General features: G+C 42.2%; 1 protein-coding gene and 1 non-coding gene across 5 annotated transcripts in view; both read right to left on the reverse strand.

Annotated features, from left to right (window-relative positions):
* MICOS10 (mitochondrial contact site and cristae organizing system subunit 10) overlaps nucleotides 1-22583 on the reverse strand; it is a 37027-nt gene extending 14444 nt beyond the window's left edge. The window contains exons 1-2 of one of the 4 annotated variants that reach the window (XM_067016168.1): nucleotides 22441-22529; nucleotides 1005-1098 (exon numbers count right to left, since the gene is read on the reverse strand). Coding sequence is in view for 1 of the 4 variants with exons in the window: in XM_067016174.1 (XP_066872275.1) it covers nucleotides 22441-22504 (64 nt within the window). In the remaining 3 variants the exon portion in view is untranslated. Of the gene's footprint in view, nucleotides 1-1004; nucleotides 1099-22440 lie in introns of all 4 variants that reach the window. The other 3 variants (XM_067016174.1, XM_067016169.1, XM_067016172.1) reach the window with 3 other exon arrangements.
* Nucleotides 2839-2949, reverse strand: LOC131746772 (U6 spliceosomal RNA). Its single transcript, XR_009332649.1, has one exon. It is a non-coding gene; the product is annotated as a U6 spliceosomal RNA (small nuclear RNA).
* Nucleotides 22584-22798: the final 215 nt, after the last annotated feature.

Raw genomic sequence — 22798 nt, forward strand, 5'->3', positions numbered from 1 at the left:
CTCACAGATGTACAAAGTTATTATAATCAACCTGACTTACCAAAGGAAACGAAATACCTTCCAAAACGCATCCTAGCCAACACTATGTGCGGGCATTTTCTTCATTACACAAGCTGAGCACACACTGTGTGCCAAGCACTACGCTAGGCCCCAGGAAAGAAGGTCCTATACTCAGTAAGTTCATTATTTAGTGTTAGAGCCTACTGACAATTAGAAACTCAAAATACAAGGAACAATGACAGAAACAGGATGTGCTAGAGGATAGAGGCACTGAGAAGGGTACCCACATCATCCTGGAGGGTTAGAGAAGGGAGCAGGAGAGAAGGTGACAAGAGAAATAGACTACAACGAGGAGCTCCTGGTCACCAAATTACCAAGTGTGCGGTGGGAGATAAAGCAAGACAGTCTTTTACGGCAAACTAAGGATCTTGGCCTCTATTACGAGCAGTAGGGCAGCAGTGGCAGAAACTAAGCAGGGAAACAACACATCAGATGTGTACTTTACCACAGCCCACTCACAGCAATGAGGACAGATTTGAAGAAGGCTCCGTCCAAGATGCAGACACCAGTTAGGAGAGAGCGCCTGCAGTAGGCCAGGTGGGAGCTAGGTCCGGACTTCTGATTCTCCCTTCTCTGCTGTCTGACTGAAAAATGTGACCCTACATACTTTGGTCTCTCCTCAACACCACACTCCCCCGACCCCCTGCCTTTGTGTGCTCCATGCCTAGCAGAAATGAGAGATGGTACTAAAGGTAAGCAGTACAGGTTAAAGCACGACTCTGACCCAGGGATTAGGAATTTCTGAGGAGTGGGAGTGACCACACTTTATGATGATTCTTAGATAAGGGATCCTTAGGTAAAGATATAGTCATAGACAGAGATACAGAGATGCAAAAGGGGGTCAAACATTTTAAAAATACACCAATAGTTTTTCAATTAAGGTAGTGTTGGTGCAAATAGTGACATCCCAGACCAGCATTCACAAAAGTGTGGGAATGGCTTGCCTGAATTTCGGGGACCTCCATGAGCAAGCAACTTTTTCTTTTCTGTTCAAATCTGGCTCTCAGGCTTCCCTGGTGGCACCATGGTTGAGTCCGCCTGCCAATGGAGGAGACACAGGTTCAAGCCCTGGACCGGGAAGATCCCACACGCCGCGGAACGACTAAGCCTGTGTGCCACAACTACTGAGCCTGCGCTCTAGAGCCCGTGCGCTACAACTACTGAGCCTGCGAGCCACAACTACTGAAGCCCACGCACCTGGAGCCTGTGCCCCGCAACTAGAGAAGCCACCGCCAATGAGAAGTCCACGCACCGCAATGAAGAGTAGCCCCTGCTCGCCGCAACTAGAGAAAGTCCACACGCAGCAACGAAGACCCAGCACAGCCAAAAATAAATAAAATAAAAAATTTTAATTAAATAATTAATTTAATTTAAATGTCTTCTTAAAAATCTGGAGCCCAAGACTATGACATTTAGGAAACAGCACCCAGCTGACTTTCTATTACAGAAGTATTCTACAGTCATTCTTTCTTTTTCTGTTTTTAAAAATTTATTTATTTATTTTATTTTTGGCTGCATTGGGTCTTCATTGCTGTGTGCAGGCTTTCTCTAGTTGCAGCAAGCAGAGGTTACTCTTCGATGCGGTGAGCAGGCTTCTCATTGCGGTGGCTTCTCTTGTTGTGGAGCACAGGCTCTAAGTGCATGGGCTTCAATAATTGTGGCCTGCGGGCTCTAGAGCGCAGGCTCAGTAGTCGTGGCGCACGGACTTAGTTGCTCCGCGGCATGTGGGATCTTCCTGGACCAGGGCTCGAACCGGTGTCCCCTGCATTGGCAGGCGGATTCTTAATCACTGTGCCACCAGGGAAGCCTACAGTCTCTCTTAAAGGCATAAGTACTCTACAAAGCCCCATAAATAAACCTCTCCAAATCACTGGACTTGCATACATTAAGAAACCAAAAATTTAGTTTTCATACACTGAGTGAAGAAAAAAGTCTTCCAAAAGATAAACTATGCGCTGAAAAAAATGAACTTCAAGTTGCAGTTGGAACAAGGGGAAAAAAGTTATTTTTTCAATGGTCACAGCCAACCTCTTCTGGGAAAACGTAAGATTAGTAGCATTTATACTAATGTCAAGACAACATAAGATTAGAGCAGTAATATGCTGTATTTTTGCTTCTAATCAGAGGGGGATATTATAAGCTCACATACAGGTTTATGCTGAAATGGTTAAAAAAAAAAATTCCTACAACTCATGGACTTCAATGTAGTCACCTGAAATGATGCCAAGAAACTAGCAGCTTTCCTAGGACCACCTCCCTGGGAAAACGTGAATTATGTTGCTCAAATCATTTGCTTCAGTTAATCATTTAAAATCTATCAAAAAGGAATTCTGAGTAGTTTATATGTGCAGGTTCTGACAATCGAAACATTTGTTTCTAACATTTGTCAAAATAAAGTAGGTCTACAAATCCGTCAACAATTATGTCAGAGTGTTATAATAATTACAAATTATCCTAAGCATTCTAATGCAGGTTTAGGTTGGATAAAGAAAACGGAAGTAAAAGCAATGGATTTCAATTCCTCCCGTATACACCGTTAACTATTCATCAAATTCTACCTGAAGAAATACACAATTGAAGCAACTTGGTCGTGGGTCTCTATTATTTTAAACAAGCACCTGGGCCAACTGCCATCTGCTCCCCCATCTGCCCTCTCTCCCAGACACATCTCACTTGTACCATTTTTCTAAACGGCTCCCCATCTTCCATTAATATTGACCATATTTTCATATCCCATATTCTTCTAAAATGTTATTCTAAGTGGTACCCCCCCCTTTTTAAAATATGGAATGCTTCATGAATTTGTGTGTCATCCTTGCTCGGGGGCCATGCTAACCTTCTCTGTATCATTCCAGTTTTTTTTAGTATATGTGCTGTAGAAGTGAGCACACCTCTTTATCCTTTATTTCTTGTTCCTATCATGCTTTCTAAAAAGCATTTCAGGGACTTCCCTGGTGGTCCAGTGGTTAAGAATACGTCTGCCACTGCAGGAGACGCGGGTTCAATCCCTGGTCAGGGAACTAAGATCCCACATGCCGCAGGGCAATCCCACACCACAACTAGAGAGCCTACGTGCCACAACTAGAGAGCCCACGTGCCGCAACTACAGAGCCCACATGCTCCGGAGCCTGTGCCACAAAACTAGAGAGAAGCCCTCGTGCCGCAATGAAAGATCCCAAGGGCCCCAACTAAGACCCGATGCAGCCAAAAATAAATAAATAATTTTTAAAATAAATAAATAAAAAGCATTTCAAATTCACTTTCTCCACTTCTTTTAAAGAGACAAGTTAAATTGTTAATAATCATTATCTAGATTCCAATGGACTTTCACTTTAAGTAATACAATTCTTTTTTTTTACAAGTATGTATTTAGTCAAAAAAGAAAAGACCTAAAAATTATAAGCTATGCTTTCTTTAAAGTCATTCTAGGGAATTCCCTGGCGGTCCAGTGGTTAGGACTCAGCGATTTCAATGCTGAGCGCGCGGGTTCAATCTCTGGTCAAGGAACTAGGATCCCAGAAGCCGTGCAGTGTGGCCAAATTTTTTTTTTTAAAGTCATTCTAATTATTGTTTGTTCCTTTTTCTTTTTTTTTCCACTTCATTTCCCATTATGTTTGTTGCCGAAAGAGTCTGTGTGTACAGATGTACTATATGTAAGAATATTCGACCCTGTGTTGGGTGAGTGTAGTCTGGCAGGGCTGTGGCAGGGGAGTCATAAAGAATGAGAAGTCTAGAGAAGTTAGTTACATTTGTCATGGGCAGGATTTCTCAACCTTGACTGCTGACACTTGGGGCTGGTACTCCTTTGTCGTGGGTGCTGTCGTTTTAGTGGCACCCCTGTCCACGACCCATCAGATGTCAGTACCCCCACTCCCCCAGTATGGCAACCATACATGGCACCAAACATTGCCAAATGTCCCTGGGGGTGAGGTGGTACTTCACCCCTGGTCTAGGGGTTTACAATTTATAAAATACTTTCACAACCATTAGGTTATTATCTAATCCTGGGCTTCATCAAAACCACGGAGGGATTAGCATCCCAAATTTACAGAAGAGGAAACTGAGGCTCAAAGAAGCCAAAGACTGTCCCAAGCTCACTCGGCTCAAGGCCCACGCTTTATTTTCTGGCTGCGCCATGCCAAATGGTACACAACCAGGGACTGAACCCGGGCCACAGCAGTCAAAGCGCAGAGTCCCAACCACTAGACCACCAGGGAATTCCAAGGCCGACTCTTCGTTCAATGTCCCACACGCTGCGTTTCCAGCTGAAGGAGGTTAACACTGCAGGCCCTCAGGTCGCTCACCCTCACAGTGAGAGGCTGGACGCAATTCCCTTCTTTCTTCCTCTTCTTTCTTTCAAAGCAGAAAGCCTTTCTTCCAGAGAAATCTTCTGTGAAAGCCCAGTACATTCAAAAGGTAAAACTAAGCTGCTATTTGAGGAGTCAAAGTAGCATCCAGGCCCTACCCTCCTGAACCCTGTACTTGTCCCCAGGTGGGCCCCACACACTCTAAGGCTCTATAGACCACATTTTGAAAACATGATAAATAAACTCCCCTGTTTGTTGTAACATATAAGTTATATGACTCTAGATAGCCATTTCTCAGTTAGAAACGGTCTCCAGCTGAAACAGGAAGCAAACACATTCAATAGAAATGTTATCTTAAACTGAGATGCAAACTACGTTACTGACTGGTCAGTGGTAGGAGAATGCAGAGAGTGTGTGTATGTGTGCCCCAAGTGTGTGGGACCCCAGAGACTGGGTAAATCCAGGAGGAGTTGTAAAGCTGCAGTCTCGTGGACAAATCTGTCCAATATCCAGAACAGAAAGAAACAGGCTCCAAACAAATCACTCTATATGAACAGACCCTGGGAAACACATCTCAAATTCTCCAGACATCATTTTTCCAATCTGTTAAATGAAAGGGTTGAAATCACTGCACTGTTATCAGCCTTTTCTCCCCCCCTAAAACATTCAAATTATTTTTCCAAATAAAATCTTAAGCAGAAAATATATAAATACAACAGATCAAAGTGGAGTTGCTCTGTTCGGGCAGGGGGAGGGGACTGGGCTGAAGCCTGACTAGAAATCCACTTGCTTGGCCTTCCCTTTCTGCTCTGTACCTAGCCCCCCTCCCCCAGTGGCAACCACTAGGGTACTTTGGAAGATATTTAAAAACCACTAGACCAAATGAATCCCTAAGGTTCCTTCCAGCTCTAATAATCTATCGTTCTGTAAGTCTACGTATTCATGGAAGTTATTCAACTGGGGCCAAACAAGGAAAGCAACAATGGGACATCATGTCCACACCAAGAGCAAATCCCATTAACCTGTCAATCAATGAGAAACTTCATTTATAGGTACCAGTGTAATTTCAAAGTTAGTGAAAAGCTTATTTAAACTAACCTATTAAATCACAAAACCAGACTTAACATATTTATTTAAAGATTATTCATAGTCCTCAACTGTAGGAACCAAGTGAACTCAGTAAATAATTTTTTGAACAGAAATTGTTCTCAAATTTATTTCCTTACATCATAAAAAGAGCAAAGTTAATGATCCTCCACACCAAGCATCATTATCATTCCAAGAAGTAATTTGGATTAAGTTTATTGTTTATCATTCCACTTATGTAAGTAGGATCATTTATCACACATGATGTTCTAAAATTTGCTTTTCTCACTTTATGGTTATCAAGGACTCCTTTCAAGGACACATATATACGACTTTTTGTGAACATGTTTTCATTTCTCCTGAGTAAATAAATACCCAGGAGTAGAATGAATAGATGGTATGTTTAACTTTATAACAAACTACCAGTTTTACAAAATGATTGTGCCATTATACTTTCCCAACAACAGTGTACAAGAATTCCAGTTGCTCCACATCCTAGAAAACCTTTAATGTTGTCAGTCTTTTAAACTATTTTAATGGGTGTATAGGGGTATCTCATTATGATTTTAATTTGCATTTCCCCAACGCCTATTTATGTTAACATCTTTTCATGTTCTTATTTGCCATTAGTATAACTTCTTTTGCAAAGAATCTTTTCAAACATTTTACCAATTTTCTTAGATGGATTGTCTTCTTATGATGAAATTTTAAAATTCTTTATTCTGGAAACAAGTCCTTTATCAGATATATGTATTGCAAATATTCTCTCCCATTCTGTGGCTTGCCTTTTTTTGTTCTCTTAATGGTGTCTTTCAAAGAGCAAGTTTTAAATTCTGATCAAATCCAGCATATCAGTTTTTTTGTGATTTTGCTGTGATCTAAGAAATATTTTTTTTAAGGAATCTTTTTGAACTCAAGGTCACAAAGATTTTTCTCCAATGCTTTCTTTTAGAAATATTTAGTTTTAGCTTTTACATGTCTGTGATTCTTCAAGTTAATTTTTATGTATGATAATGAGGTTCATTTTTTTCTCTCTATGGATACCCAGTTATTCTAGCACAATTTCTTGAAAAGATTTTCCTTTCCCCATTAAACTGCTTTGGCATCTTTGTCAAAAATGAATTGACAATATATTTATGGGTCTATTTCTAGACACTAGCCAATCTCACCGATTTATACGTGTACCCCTTCTCCAACACCACACTGTCTTGTTTACTGAAGCTTTACAGTAAGTCTTGAAGTCAGGTAATGTTAGTCTTCCAACTTTGTTTTTCTTTTTAAAAATCGCTTTGGGGACTTTCCTGGCAGTTCAGTGGTTAAGACTCTGCACTTCCACTGCAGGGGGCAAGGGTTCCATCCCTGGTTGGGGAACTAAGATTCCACATGCCTCAGGGCACAGCAAAAAAAAAAAAAATCACTTTGTTCTGGATTGTTTACATTTTCATGTGGATTTTAAAAATCCACATGAACTTCTCAGTTTCTACAAGTATCTTTGAGCATTATTTTTCTTGCTGAAAAAGAGAAAATATAAACTTCCTCACTGAATTGCTAGGAGAGTAAAAAAGGGATAATATATTAGTGTGCCAAATACCTTGGCACATAACAGGTATTCAATTAATGTTAACTTCCTCTCTCTTTCCCTCTCTTGGCCTTTAAATAAACAGGATCCAAGCTAGCAATGCCCTAACATTTCACTAATGGGTCGGTCAATATTACCACACCAAATGACTTTTATAAGTAAATATTTGTATTTTCCTTTGGATTCAACACTGAAATGCACTTGCCAGAAAAAGTAATTCAGCATATTTACTAATAAACTTTCAGGCCACATTTTAGGAAAGCATAAAACCACAGCCAAAACAAAAATTTAAATATGTTTTCAAGTTCCATATAGTGCCTAATTACATTATTCTACAATACTAACAGAAAACTCTCCTCTAGGAAGATCACAATGTTCCATTATTCATATTGCTGCCGCAAATGCAAAAAGGATTTCTGCTCCCAAACATTGTTTATAAATACATATAACAAACAAAATACGGCTACTAATTCAACAATTAACATGTACTAATTTGAAACCCAAACCTATAAACAACCAAAAACCTTTGAAGTATTTTAGTTTAGCCTAATTGATATCACTCCATGAAATGGAGAGGTATCAGTTTGCAAACACAGGCTACCAAAAGGCACTTTTTGGTGAGCCACCAACACTTTGTGGTAACCCACATTTATCAGATGAACTGATACTTAAAGAAAAACAGTAATTTGCTTTCTTTTTCCATGACTATTCAATGGCCTCTTTCAGTATAGTATTTTTTTTTGAATTTTACTTTATTTTTTATACAGCAGGTTCTTACTAGTTATCTATTTTATACATATTAGTGTATACATATCAATCCCAACCTGCCAGTTCATGCCACCACCACCACCACCACACCCCCGCCACTTTCCCCACGTCGTGTCCATACGTTTGTTCTCTACGTCTGTGTCTCTATTTCTGCCCTGCAAACCGTTTCATCTGTACCATTTTTCTAGGTTCCACATATATGCGTTAATATACGATATTTGTTTTTCTCTTTCTGACTTACTTCACTCTGTATGACAGTCTCTAGGCTCATCCACGTCTCTACAAATGACCCAATTTCATTCCTTTTTATGGCTGAGTAATATTCCACTGTATATATGTACCACATCTTCTTTATCCATTCGTCTGTCGATGGGCATTTAGGTTGCTTCCATGACCTGGCTATTGTAAATAGTGCTGCAATGAACACTGGGGTGCATGTGTGTTTTTCTTTGTTTTATTTGTTTATTTTTGGCTGCATTGGGTCTTCCTTGCTGCACACGGGCTTTCTCTGGTTGCAGTGAGCAGGGGCTACTCTTAGTTGCGGTGCGCGGGCTTCTCATTGCAGTGGTTTCTCTTGTTGCAGAGCACGGGCTCTAGGCACGCGGGCTTCAGTAGTTGTGGCACGTGGGCTCAGTAGTTGTGGCTCACAGGCTCTAGAGCGCAGGCTCAGTAGTTGTGGTGCATGGGCTTAGTTGCTCCATGGCATGTGGGATCTTCCCAGACCAGGGATCGAACCTATGTCCCTGCATTGGCAGGCAGATTCTTAAACACTGCGCCACCACGGAAGGTCTCGCATGTGTCCTTTTGAATTATGGTTTTCTCTGGGTATATGCCCAGTAATGGGATTGCTGGGTCATATGGTAGTCCTATTTTTAGTTTTTTAAGGAACCTCCATACTGTTCTCCAGAGTGGCTGTATCAATTTACATTCCCACCAACAGTACAAGAGGATTCCCTTTTCTCCACACCCTCTCCAGCATTTGTTGTTTGTAGATTTTCTGATGATGGCCATTCTAACTGGTATGAGGTGATACCTCACCGTAGTTTTTATTTGCATTTCTCTAATAATTAGTGATGTTGAGCAGTTGAGCAGCTTTTCATGTGCTTCTTGGCCATCTATATGTCTTCTTTGAGAAATGTCTATTTAGGTCTTCTGCCCATTTTTTGATTGGGTTGTTTGTTTTTTTAATATTGAGCCGCCTGAGCTGTTTATATATTTTGGAGATTAATCCTTTGTCCATTGATTCGTTTGCAAATATTTTCTCCCATTCTGAGGGTTGCCTTTTCGTCTTGTTTGTAGTTTCCTTTGCTTTGCAAAAGCTTTTAATTTTCATTAGGTCCAATTTGTGTTTATTTTTATTTCCATTACTATAGGAGGTGGATCAAAAAAGATCTTGCTGTGATTTATGTCAAAGAGTGTTCTTCCTATGTTTTTCTCTAGGAGTTTTATAGTGTCCTGTCTTACATTTAGGTCTCTAATCCATTTTGAGTGTTAGACAGTGTTCTAATTTCATTCTTTAACATGTAGCTGTCCAGTTTTCCCAGCACCACATACTGAAAAGACTGTCTTTTCTCCATTGTATATCCTTCCCTCCTTTGTTATAGATGAGTTAACCAGTACAGTATTTTTTTAACATTAAAATGGTCTTAAACAATCAATTTAACTACACACAATTGATTAGCAGATGAATGCACAAAACCTGCTGGTTAATTCTAAGGTAGGTCAGCTGCTAAATCATCTACTGTCCTACTTTCTTAGCAAGGAAGGAACAAGGCTAAACCCTTTCTTTTCATGAAGATGAATGTATGGCAAAGCATTAACTTTCATCTCTGTTGACAGAGCTGCATATAACCAGTGACAAATCTCAAGACATAAGAGAAATTAATAAACTGCAAAATGTTACTTGGGCTCCCCTCCTGCCTCTCCTACTTGTCAACCGCAATTCCACTCTCCATTTATGTAGGTTTGACATCGCCCTGACAACTCCTGCTCTCGTGAGCCTGCATTTCAAGTTCTGTAAACATGACTGCTGCACTGTCACCATGACATCTGTCTCCACTCCACTCCTTCTGCCCCATCTTAGTTCTGGGTTCCTCTAACCTGATCATTTCACTTATGACATGATTTTGCAATAATATACTAATACATCCCTTGCCCTCATTCTGGCCCTTTCCAATTCATTCTCATAATACTTCAGGGATCTTTCTGAAATCAGACATTCAACCACGTCACTCTTCAGCTTAACATTTAATGGTTTTTCTCAATGCTACACAAAGAGCCGTACAATCCAGTAATCTCACTCCTAGGAACATACCCAAGAGAAATGAAAACATATGTCCATATAAAAACTGGTATACTTGGTCACAGAAGCATTATTCATAATAGCGAAAAAGTGTAAACAACCTAAATGTCCATCAACTGATAAATGGATAAACAAAATGTGGTATATCCATACCATAGAATATTATTTACTACCAGATGTCAATACTATCCAAAGTGATCTACAGCTTCGATTCAATCCCTATCAAAATCCCATGATATTTTCTGCAGAAATAGAAAACCCATCCTAAAATTCATATGGAATCTCAAGGGACCCTGAATAGCCAAAATAATCTTGAAAAAGAACAAACCAAGAGACACACTTCCTGATTTCAAAACTTACTACAAAGCTACAGTTTTCAAAACAATGTAGTACTGGGAATTCCCTGGTGGTCCAGTGGTTAGGACTCAGAGCTTTCACTGCCGTGGGTCCAGGTTCAAGCCCTGGTCAGGGAACTAAGATCTCTCAAACCACACGGCATGGTCAAAAAAAAACACAACAGTGTAGTACTGGCATAAAGACAGACAGATAGACCAATGGAATAGACAGCCCAGAAACAAACCCTTGCATATATGGTCAAATGGTTTTTGACAAGGGTGCCAAGACCATTCAGTGGGGAAAGGCCTGTCTTTTCAACAAATGGTTCTGGGAAAACTGGATATCCACATGCAAAAAACATGAAATCAGACTCTCCTCATCTAGCACCATATACAAAAATTAACTGAATACAGCTCAAAAACCTGTAAGACTGTAAGACTCTAAGAGGAAAAACAGGGCAAAAACATCACCACATTGGATTTGGCAATGATTTCTTGGATATGAAATCATACAACTACATATATCAGTCTCTGCCTCCAGTTCCTGGCAGAGAACTCTTAAATCCCTTAGAACTTCTTGGGTGATAGGCGTGTCTTTTACTCTAATGAGGCGACTCTTGATGGGCTCCTGCATAGCTTCAGGATAAGGACTGATCACCAGAAAGACCAAGTCATACTTGGAATTTTCAGCCTCATCCCCCATCCTCCAAGAAGGGGAGAAGGGCTGGAGATTGAGTTAATGATTAATCATGCCTTCATGATGAAGCTTCCGAAAAATCCCCAAAGTATGGGGTTCTGAGAGCTTCCAGGATGGTGAACACATCTACATGCCAGGAGGGCTACATGCCAGGAGGGAGGTGCATCCCACCTCCGCAGAAACAGAAGCTCCTGCGCTTGGAACCCTTCAGGACTTCACCAAATGTATCTCTTCATCTGGCTGTTCATTCATATTCTTCAGTATCCTTGGTAATAAACTGGTAATCTACTAAATAGACTGTTTTCCTGAGCTCTGTGAGCCATTCTAACAAATTATTGAACCCTAAGAGGGAATCATGGGAACCTCTGATTCACAGCCAGTCAGTCAGAAGGGTAGGTAACAATCTGGACTTCTGATTGGCATCTGAAGTGAGAGTCTTAGGGGACTAAGCCCTTAACTCATAGGGTCTGTGCTATCCTGTTACTGTCAGAATTGAATTGTGTAATGGAGTACCCAGCTGGTGTCAGAGAATACCTTGGTGTGGAAAACCCACACATCTGCCCTCAGAAGTACTGTCAGTATGAAAGTAGATGAGAAACAAGATTTTTGCTGCTCACACACCAAAAGCACAGTCAACAAAAGAAAAAATTGACAAACTGGACTTCATAAAAATTTTTTAATTTTGTGCACCAAAAGATAATATCAGCAGAGCAAAAAGGTATCCCACATACATGGGAGAAATTCTTTGCAAATCACAGATCCGATAAAGGATTAATATCAAGAATATATAGAGATGGGACTTCCCTTGTGGCACAGTGGTTAAGAGTTCACTTGCCAGTGCAGGGGACACGGGTTCAAGCCCTGGTCTGGGAAGATCCCACATGCTGCAGAGCAACTAAGCCCATGTGCCACAACTACTAAGCCTGCGCTCTAGAGCCAGAGAGCCACAACTACTGAGCCCGCGTGCTGCAACTACCAAAGCCTGCGCACCTAGAAGCCTGTGACCGCAACAAGAGAAGCCACTGCAATGAGAAGCCCGCGCATGCCAACAAAGAGTAGCCCCCACTCGCCACAACTAGAGAAAACCCATGCACAGCACAGCAACAAAGACCCAACGCAACCAAAAATAAATAAATAAATAAATAAATAAATAAATAAATAAATAAATATTTTTTAAAAGAATATATAGAGAAATGCTAAATGCAACAACAACAAAAATAATTCAAAGATGGACAAAGGGGGCTTCCCTGGTGGCACAGTGGTTAAGAATCTGCCTGCCAATGCAGGGGACACGGGTTCGAACGCTGGTCCAGGAAGATCTCACATGCCGCGGAGCAACTAAGCCCACACGCCACAACTACTGAGCCTATACCCTAGAGCCTGTGAGCCACAACTACTGAGCCCGCATGCCACAACTACTGAAGCCCACACGCCTAGAGCCCATGCTCCACAACAAGAGAAGCCACCACAATGAGAAGCACGTGCACCCCAATGACGAGTAGCCCCCGCTCACCACAACTAGAGGAAGCCTGTGTACAGCAACAAACACCCAATGCAGCCAAAAGTAAATGATTAAAAAAAAGGACAAAGGACTTGAACTGACATTTCTCCAAAGAAGATATACAAATGGCCAATAAGTATAGGAAAAGATGCACTGAACATCACTAATTATTAGAGAAATGTAAATCAAAGCTACAATGAGATACTACCTTACATTGATTAGGATGGCTACTATTAAAAAAATTTTTTTAAAAGAAAAGAACAAATGTTGGTGAGGATGTGAAGAAACTGGGACTCTTGTGTAAAATGGTATAGCCACAACAGGCTTCCCTGGTAGCACAGGGGTTAAGAATCTGCCTGCCAATGCAGGGGACATGGGTTACAGCCCTGGTCCGGGAAGATCCCACATGATCTAAGCAGAGCAGAGCAACTAAGCCCGTGTGCCACAACTACTGAGCCTGCGCTCTAGAGCCTGCGAGCCACAACTACTAAAGCCCACAGGCCTAGAGCCCGTGCTCCACAACAAGAGAAGCCACTGCAATGAGAAGCCCGTGCACCGCAACAAAGAGTAGCCTCCACCAGCTGCAACTAGAGAAAGCCCGTGCTCAGCAAGGAAGACCCAACACAGTCTAAATAAATAAAAAAATAGAGTAAACCTTGAAGACATTATACAAAGTGAAATAAGCCAATCTCAAAAAGACAAATACTGTATGATTCTACTTACATGAGGTACTTAAGAGTAGTCAAAATCACAGAGACAGAAAGTAGAGTGGTGGTTGTCAGGGGCTGGGAGGTATGGGCAGGAGTAGGGAGTTATTGTTAACTGGGTACAGAGTTTCAGTTTTACAAGATGAAGAGTTATGGAGATAGACGATGGTAATGAGTGTACAGCACTGTGAACTTTTTTTTTTTTTGCAGTACGCGGGCCTCTCACTGTTGTGGCTTCTCCCGTTGTGGAGCACAGGCTCCGGATGCACAGCCTCAGCGGCCACGGCTCACGGGCCCAGCCGCTCCGCAGCATGTGGGATCTTCCCGGACTGGGGCACGAACCCGTATGCCCTGCATCAGCAGGTGGACTCTCAACCACTGCACCACAGGGAAGCCCTGTGAACATATTTAATACCACTTAGTGGTACACCTAAAGATGGTTAAGATGGTCAATTTTAAAATGTTTTAATTTAAATTAAAATTTAAAAAATTTTATTGAAATATAGTTGATTTACAATGTTGTGTTAGTTTTGGGTATACAGCAAGATAATTCAGTTATATATATATGTATGTATATATATATATATGTATGTGTGTGTATATATATATGTATATATATGTATATATATATATATATATATATATAACTTTTTCAGGTTCTTTTCTATTATAGGTTATTACAAGATATTGAATATAGTTCCCTGTGCTATACAGTAGGTCCTTGTTGTTCATCTATTTTATATATAGTAGTGGGTATATGTTAATCTCAAACTCCTAATTTATCCCCCCCATAAAACGGTAAATTTTGTTATCTGTATTTTATCACAATTTTAAAAAAAATCATTGAGGGAAAATACCCCTCAAGAATATGAGGATTGGGCTTCCCTGGTGGCGCAGTGGTTGGGAGTCTGCCTGCCGATGCAGGGGACACGGGTTCGTGCCCCGGTCTGGGAGGATCCCGCGTGCCGCAGAGCGGCTGGGCCCGTGAGCCATGGCCGCTGAGCCTGCGCGTCCGGAGCCTGAGGAGAGGCCACAGCAGTGAGAGGCCCGCGTACCGCACAAAATTTAAAAAAAAATTAAAAAAAAAAAAAAAAAAAAAAAAAAAAGAATATGAGGATTAAATGAGATAATGTAACATGCTTAGCACAATGTCTGGCACATAGTAAGTGCTCAATAAATGGTAGCCATTATCATCACTCCCTGAAGGAGCCAAAGTCTCTCTTTCCTCTGGGATGATGCCTGGACAGTTTCTGAGACCTGAAATGCAGACCTCCACCCGGTCCACCTACTAAACACCTAAGATGGAATTCTCTAAGATGGAATTCCAAAGTCTCCACCTCCTTTTCACATTCCTCAAGAAGGTAATCCCCTCAAGGGTAGGCCCAGTGCCTATTCAGCTGTGCACCCCTCCCCCGAGATTTCCACAATGCCTGGTATTAAATTGTTTAGAGAAGTATACATTAATTATTACTACTATGTATATAAAACTGGAATACCAATTGTCGGACTTCCATACCACCCACAATAGCCGTGATAGGAGCAAACGTGTTATTTTAACTTATGATTGCTATCCTTCATTCACATGCCTGCAGCTAGTATTTACCAAGTACAGGTAATGTACTAACCACTGTACAGGTATTATCTCATTTTATCATCACTTGTAAACAATTACCATTTTATAGTTGAGGAAACTGAGGCACAGAGAGGTAATTATTGGTACACTTATTTCTAATGCAAAAAATCAGGCAAAAGAAAAGGAAAGGCATGTGAATGTTACCACAGTCCATTAAATGGAATACATTCTAGGGGCTGCTTATAAATGTCCATGGCTTGCATTTTTCCTTATGCTTAATACACCTGGCTTGCAAGGACAGCCTTTTTCAGGAAAGTATCATGGCATTGGTCAACCCCTCTGCCAACCATGACATCTCTTTCCCCTCTTTTAGATTTTCTGGCCAATACATGGATTATTAAGACTAGATATTCCTGAGACTTCCCTGGTGGCACAGTGGTTAAGAATCCGCCTGCCAATGCAGGGAACACAGGTTCGAGCCCTGGTCCAGGAAGACTCCACATACCACGAAACAACTAAGCCCGTGTGCCATAACTACTAAGCCTGCACTCTAAAGCCTGCGAGCCAGAACTACTGAGCCCGCCTGCTGCAACTACTGAAGCCCATGTACCTAGAGCCCATGCTCTGCAACAAGAGAAGCCACTGCAATGAGAATCCTGTGCACCACAAAGAAGAGTAGCCCCCACTCGCCGCAACTAAAGCCCGCACACATCAACTAAGACCCAACACAGACAAAAATAAATTAATTAATTAAAATAAAATTTAGAAAGACTAGATATTCCTTACTCTGGTCTCAAAGTGGGAGTGAAATGTGGGGGAGAAAGGACATAGCCAATTTCACAGTTTTTTCACATTAAGGATTCCCAAGGCCTCCAAATGAATCCACAAAGTACTGGAACGAGATTCTCCTCAAAGCTTCCTCCAGCAAATCTGGGGCCATAGCCTCTGGCACACAGACATCAACTTGGTCATGAGGTCACAGCCTGCCAGCACAGGCCTTCTGCATTCGAGAGTGAGTTGTAACAGCACTCTAAGGGCAATGACAATGCTTCTATGACCTACACTCGCAGGGCTTAGATATTCTCAAATTGCAGAGAAGGACCTCAATAAGTCTCATAAACTCTGATTTGCTCATCTTTTAGGATCTTATTTCCCCTGGGAAACAGGAAATAGATAAAACCTCCCATCCAGTCCGAGTGACAAGCAAAGGTGAGCGCATCAGCTCTGTCCCAGAACTATTAAGACTCCTGTGTTAGCACAATACTATGCCTCCTATTCTCATTAGCAAGAATGTGTGTCTTATTCATGTGGGTACACACAAGACTAACTACTCAGTATGTACAAGGAAAATATCAATAAATGGCACATCCCTTGGGCAGAGTGGGAAAGAAAACCAGAGCATTCAATAAATCTGATAAAACAAAAATAAACTCAAAAAATTAGCAAAAACCATTAATGACGCAGTCACATAAACTAATGGAACATGCTATTCATAAAACGTAATATTCTTCACTCCTTTTTAATTTCCTGCAATAAGGCTTTGGCAGTACCACTTAAACCAACATCATGCTCTACTTGTTTAAATAAAGTGCGCTCTGGTTTATGTTTCTTGGTTGACTACTCCCAAATATTTCTAATACTACTTTATTATTAAGATTACCGACAATAATTTACATGCCCAGATGAAATTAAAAGTTGGTAAAAGTTCCAAGAGTACAAGGACACATAAGCAAAGTGTGAACTGGCAGAAATTCACATGAAATGTACCCTACTTGGACTTTTAAAATTTAAATGCTAATCCATTCAGTTAATAAAGACACTGAGTAGCAGATACGGGCTGAGAAAAGAGTCTACAAAATTCTCAGCAACACATATCATTCATTTAACAATAGTTACTGTATGCCTCCTCTATCCCAGGGGCTGGGGGTCAACAGTGAACAAAACAGTCTCTGGTTCTCACAAAGTTTACATTCTAGGGAGGAGGGACAATCAAGTAAAGAAACAAATTGCAAATTCCAGATGGTGATAGGAGCTATTAAGAAAAATTAGTGGGGCTTCCCTAGTGGCAGAGTGGTTCAAAATCTGCCTGCCATCTACCCTGAGAAAACCATAATTTAAAAAGAGTCATGGGCTTCCCTGGTGGCGCAGTGGTTGAGAATCCGCCTGCCGATGCGGGAGACACGGGTTCGTGCCCTGGTCCGGGAAGATCCCACATGCCGCGGAGCGACTGAGCCCGTGAGCCATGGCCGCTGGGCCTGCGTGTCCGGAGCCTGTGCTCCGCAACGGGAGAGGCCACAACAGTGAGAGGCCCGCATACCGCAAAAAAAAAAAAAAAAAAAAAAAAAAGAGTCATGTACCACAATGTTCATTGCAGCACTATTTACAATAGCCAGGACATGGAAGCAACCTAAGTGATAAAGAAGATGTGGCACATATATACAATGGAATATTACTCAGCCATAAAAAGAAACAAAATTGAGTTATTTGTAGTGAGGTGAATGGACCTAGACACTGTCACACAGAGTGAAGTAAGTCAGAAAGAGAAAAACAAATACCGTATGCTAACACATATATATGGAATTTTTTTTAAAAAATGGTTCTGAAGAACCGCGGGGCAGGATAGGAATAAAGACACAGATGTAGGGCGTCCCTGGTGGCGCAGTGGTTGAGAGTCCGCCTGCCAATGCAGGGGACATGGGTTCGTGCCCCGGTGCGGGAGGATCCCACATGCCACGGAGCGGCTGGGCCCGTGAGCCGTGGCCGCTGAGCCTGTGCGCCCGGAGCCTGTGCTCCGCAACGTGAGAGGCCACAGCAGCGAGAGGCCTGCGTACCGAGAAAAAAAAAAAAAAAAAAAAAAAAGACGCAGATGTAGAGAATGGACTTGAGGACACAGGGAGGGGGAAGGGTAAGCTGGAATGAAGTGAGAGAGTGGCATGGACATACATACACTACCAAATGTAAAATAGATAGCTAGTGGGAAGCAGCCACATAACACAGGGAGATCAGCTTGGTGCTCTGTCACCACCTAGAGGGGTGGGACAGGGAGGGCTGGAGGGAGACGCAAGACGGAGGAGATATGAGGATGTATGTATATGTATAGCTGATTCACTTTGTGATACAGCAGGAACTAACACGCCATTGTAAAGCAATTATACTCCAATAAAGATGTTTAAAAAAAAAAACAAAAAAATGCCTGCCAGTGCAGGGGACACAGGTTCGAGCCCTGGTCCAGGAAGATCCCACATGCCACAGAGCAACTAAGCCCATACGCCACAACTACTGAGCCTGCGCTCTAGAGGCCGTGAGCCACAACTACTGAAGCCCACACGCCTAGAGCCTGTGCTCCACAACGGGAGAGGCCACAACAGTGAGAGGCCCGCGTACCGCAAAAAAGAAAAAAAAAAAAAATTTAAAAAAAATTAGTGATGTGATGGAGAATAAATAAGACACCTAGGAACTTCTTAAATGCTAACAATGTTATTATTTTTTTTTAAAGACATTAGTCTCAAACCTTATGGATGAACTAGGGAGAAAGGAAAAATGTGAGGGGAAGAAAGGAACAAGAAGTGAAAGAAGAGAGAAACATGTTTAACAAACAATGGCCTATTGTGCCTATTACAGGGAGGCGTGTGCTTTGTTTTGTTTCTTTGAGTCAATGAGCTCAATACACCAGGTCAAACCATATTAGAAATCTTCTATCCCACATACTCCTATTATACACAAATAAATAGATATTTTAAAACCAGAATATGGGGGAAATAAAACTGCTTTCCCTATGATAGGAAAGGAGGTGTGGTATTGATAAATAAATGTAGCTCTTCCTATAGGACAAAATCATATGAGAACATTACTCAAGCTTCAGAGTAAATCCTTGAAGAACAATTTTAAAACAACCTGTGCCTAAAGTACATGCTTATGAGGGCTCTTTAACTCAGCTGTACAATATCTAAGCTAAACACAAGCGATTAAAATAGTCATTTTTCAGCAAATCGGTGGGAAAAGAATGAAAACACTTAGTTATAAGGTGCCAAACAGAGAAGTGCTCACCAAGGGAGCTGTCCATTCACCTTGACCTCCCTTCAGTCTCTCTGAAGCCAGAGAATATGAAATTATCAATATGCAGCTGAAAGCCTGCCTTGGCCCTTCTTCCCTGACTACATCTTCTACAAAAAACCTCTATCTTATTATGGCAGGCTGCCGTTCCTGAGTCTCCATCTCCATTTTGAAGTACTAGAAAAGCAAGCAGCCAAATATGTTTAAAGAGTTCTATAACCTCACTGCCTATAGAATAGGAACTAACACACTCACTACAGAAGACTGTTCATTCCAGGGACTTCCCTGGTGATCCAGTGGTTTAGAATCTGCCTTCCAATGCAAGGGATGCAGGTTCAATCCCTGATCGGGTAACTAAGATCCCACATGCCACGGGGCAACTAAGCCCGCAGAATCTAGAGCCCACGCGACACAACTAGAGAGAAGCCCACGTGCTACAACGAAAGATCCTGCATGCCGCAACTAAGACCTAAGGCAGCCCCCAAAAAAAAAAAAAGTGTTCATTCCATAGTCTCAAATACCTCTTAGATGAAAGTCCCCCAAAATTACACTTCCATGCTTCATTTCTCATATGCCCTTTTTCTTATGTCCATTACTTTAGGGACAACCCCCTCAAAATCTGAACTCAGCTTCTCCCTCAAAATTAAAAACTTCTTCTCAACCTCATTATCATTCTCAAACAAATTTAACCATGGAAGCAGATAAACAATCAAAATTATGAGCTTTTTTCTCACTACAGTCTCTCTCCTGCCACCTCACATGATCAGTTACTAAGTCTTAAATGTAACTTAGTATAATGAGGTGCACATGCACCCCTCCTGCTTTACCTCCAAATTCTGATCAATGACATCACCACTTAACCAAGTTCTAACCTTGGAGTCATCTTTATAAGAAATGAAACGAGGCAAAGTTAACCCAGTTGGAGAGAAGATAAAGAAAATAGCATTTATTGAGTTCCTACTATGTACTTGGCACTGCGCTGGCCCAGGAGGTGGGTATTACTACCTCCTTTTTATAAATGGAGGAAAAAATTTGAAGTTTCTCAAACAGACCCATTCCTTTCTGGTCTAACAGTTCAGACTTTTATCACTTCACCTTCACAGTACTGTTAGCCTCCTCTACTCCTGATTTGTTCTATATAAAACACTGCCAGGACAATCATACCAAAATTCCATTTACATCACATAAGTTCCCTGTTGAGGGCACTGAAATGCCTTCTGTTTCCCTGTCTGCCCACTAACTGGCCCATAGCTCAGTACATATTTGTTACTTAAAACCATCTCATGATTCCCTACTAGCCTCGACTTACTGAGCCCTGGGAGCAGAAAGTAACAGATTTTTAAGACAGAGGTGTTGAATATGCAGAATGCATGTGAAAAAGCCAAAGCCAACTCAAAAGCCTTCAAGATAAAATAGAATCTCTCTAAGGTAATTCACAATTCTGACTCCACCCAAACCAGCCTTGTCTAGGGAGTAGGGGGGTGCTGAAATTAGAATGCCTGGGTTCTAACCCTAGCTCCTCCACTCCTAGCCACTTAACCTCTCCGTGCTTCAATTCCTCCTCCATAAAAGTTCAACCAGGGCTTCCCTGGTGGCGCAGTGGTTGAGAGTCCGCCTGCTGATGCAGAGGACACGGGTTCGTGCCCCGGTCCGGGAGGATCCACAGGCCGCGGAAAGGCTGGGCCCGTGAGCCATGGCCGCTGGGCCTGCACGTCCGGAGCCTGTGCTCCGCAACGGGAGAGGCCACAACAGTGAGAGGCCCGCGTACCGCAAAAAAAAAAAAAAAAAAAAAAAAAAAAAAAAAAAGTTCAACCAGCCTCTGCTCAAGTTCTTCCACTCTCCCTGACTATCCAAGTCCAAGCCATTATCCAAAGCTCTACTAAAGGCCCATTTCCCCCAACCCACCACTCCATTTACTTTATAATAATACTTCTACAGCAAGAAGTCTGAATAACTTATTTTAGTTTTTATCTGTAATCATATATCACCATGCTTCATTTAATTATTCCACCTGTGTATGCCCCACCAATGTCCCACTCATGAATGACACACACTACTTACTGCCTCAGGTGATCATCGGTGGCACAGTATCAATATCAACAATTATTACTACCACCATTTACTGAATATATAGTAAGTGCCAGGCATTGTGCAACTATCTTGTGTACTTTTCTGTCCTTCAGTCTTCATAATCCTTTTAGGTAAATCTATCTCTTTATCCCCATTTCACAGTTAAGGAAACCTCTACATAAACTCACTCATTTAAACCTCAGAACAACTCTGTGAGATAGCAATATTATTGCCAATTTACAAATGAGTAAGCAGGCACAGAGAGGTTAGATAACTTGCCCGAAATCACACAGCCAGTAAGTGGTGAATTCGAGGATGAAGGGGTAGCCGTGATAAATTACTTCATTTACTGACTCATTCTCAACATTTTTTATTAAGCACTCTTCTGGGAGCTGAGGATACAGCAGTGAATGAACCAGAAAATATCTCTGCTCTCATGGACCTTACAATTTTATTTCTTTTCCAATATTTTCATTCAAGGGCACAATCCTAAATCCTCTTAAATACTTTTTTAAGATTTCCATACAAAAATATCAAAATTAGATAATAAAAATTAGTATCGAAGAAAAGTATGGTACTTGAAGCTTCAGAAAACCTGGGTTAAATTCCCAACTTTGCCATTGATTAGGCCCTGGGCAAATCCCTTCACTTGACTCTCAATTTCATGACTTGTATTAAATAATGTATTAAATTGCACACCAAGCACAGAGTCTGGCACTTAGTGAGTTTCCCTCTTTCCCTCTCCCCTCCATGCAGTGACTTCATAATTTTTGTGTCGTCCCTGAGCACATGTTAAAGGGCTACACAGAGTTACACTAAGGGCTGAAAAGTTACCAATCACTATCTTACTTTCCAAGGCAATTCTAATTCCAGATGACCATCACTATGTCTCGGATTTCAGGCCCCAGACTACTCTGATGCCTATAAACCAGGTTACAAGTCGGGAATGACAGCAACTCACGTTAGAGCCTGACACTATCTATAAAATGCTCCCGATGACCTTCTTAGAGGGCACTTTTGATTCAGCAGAAGAGGAATGTGGCCTCCAGGACAAGCTGCACGCCCCGTGCGAGAGATGTGACACGAGGGAGGAAAATTTCCAGCCTCCAGCCCAAGGTTGCGCCCTGCATACTGCTTCAACCCGCAGAGTTCCCCAACTCTCCTGCCACGTGCCAACCCGACCCCCACCTCGGGCAGCCGCCCAGGCTCCTGGAGTCCGAGTTCCCAGCTGCCGCAGTGACCTCCCGCCCGGGCCCGGGCAGCTCTCCCGGGCCTGAGGGGCTGGAACAGGCCGAACGGCCTGACCTCTCACGGGGCTTCTCCTCTGCCCTCCGGGTCAGCGGAGCCTTGAGCCAACTTATCGGCTCCGGGTGGGGCCTGCCGGAGACTAGGAACCCCTTACCTATCTTCACGACGGCATCCGCCAAGCACCGGTCCCACTTCCTGCCGAGCTCAGAATCCGACATGTTCCCCTCCCGCAGTTCCAGCTTTTCGGACCATCGGGCTCCGCGCTCAACCAGGCAAGTCTCGCGAGGCCGCCTCAGTTCCCAGGCCCGGAAGGCCAACGACGGCCCACCAGATATCGCGAGATGACCTGACAGCTTCCGTACTTTCCGGTTTTTTTCAGTTGGTCGTCAAGGTGACGGGTTGCCTGGAGGCCAGAGGTGACCCTGACCTTGGAGTCGCGCCTACCTAAGGGTTGCGAAGCAGACAGGTTTCCTAAGCGGCATCCAGAGCCCTGTCTGGAAGGTCCTTCCACA

The sequence above is a fragment of the Kogia breviceps genome, chromosome 1 (assembly GCF_026419965.1).
Source record: "Kogia breviceps isolate mKogBre1 chromosome 1, mKogBre1 haplotype 1, whole genome shotgun sequence".
Taxonomy (NCBI): domain Eukaryota; kingdom Metazoa; phylum Chordata; class Mammalia; order Artiodactyla; family Physeteridae; genus Kogia; species Kogia breviceps.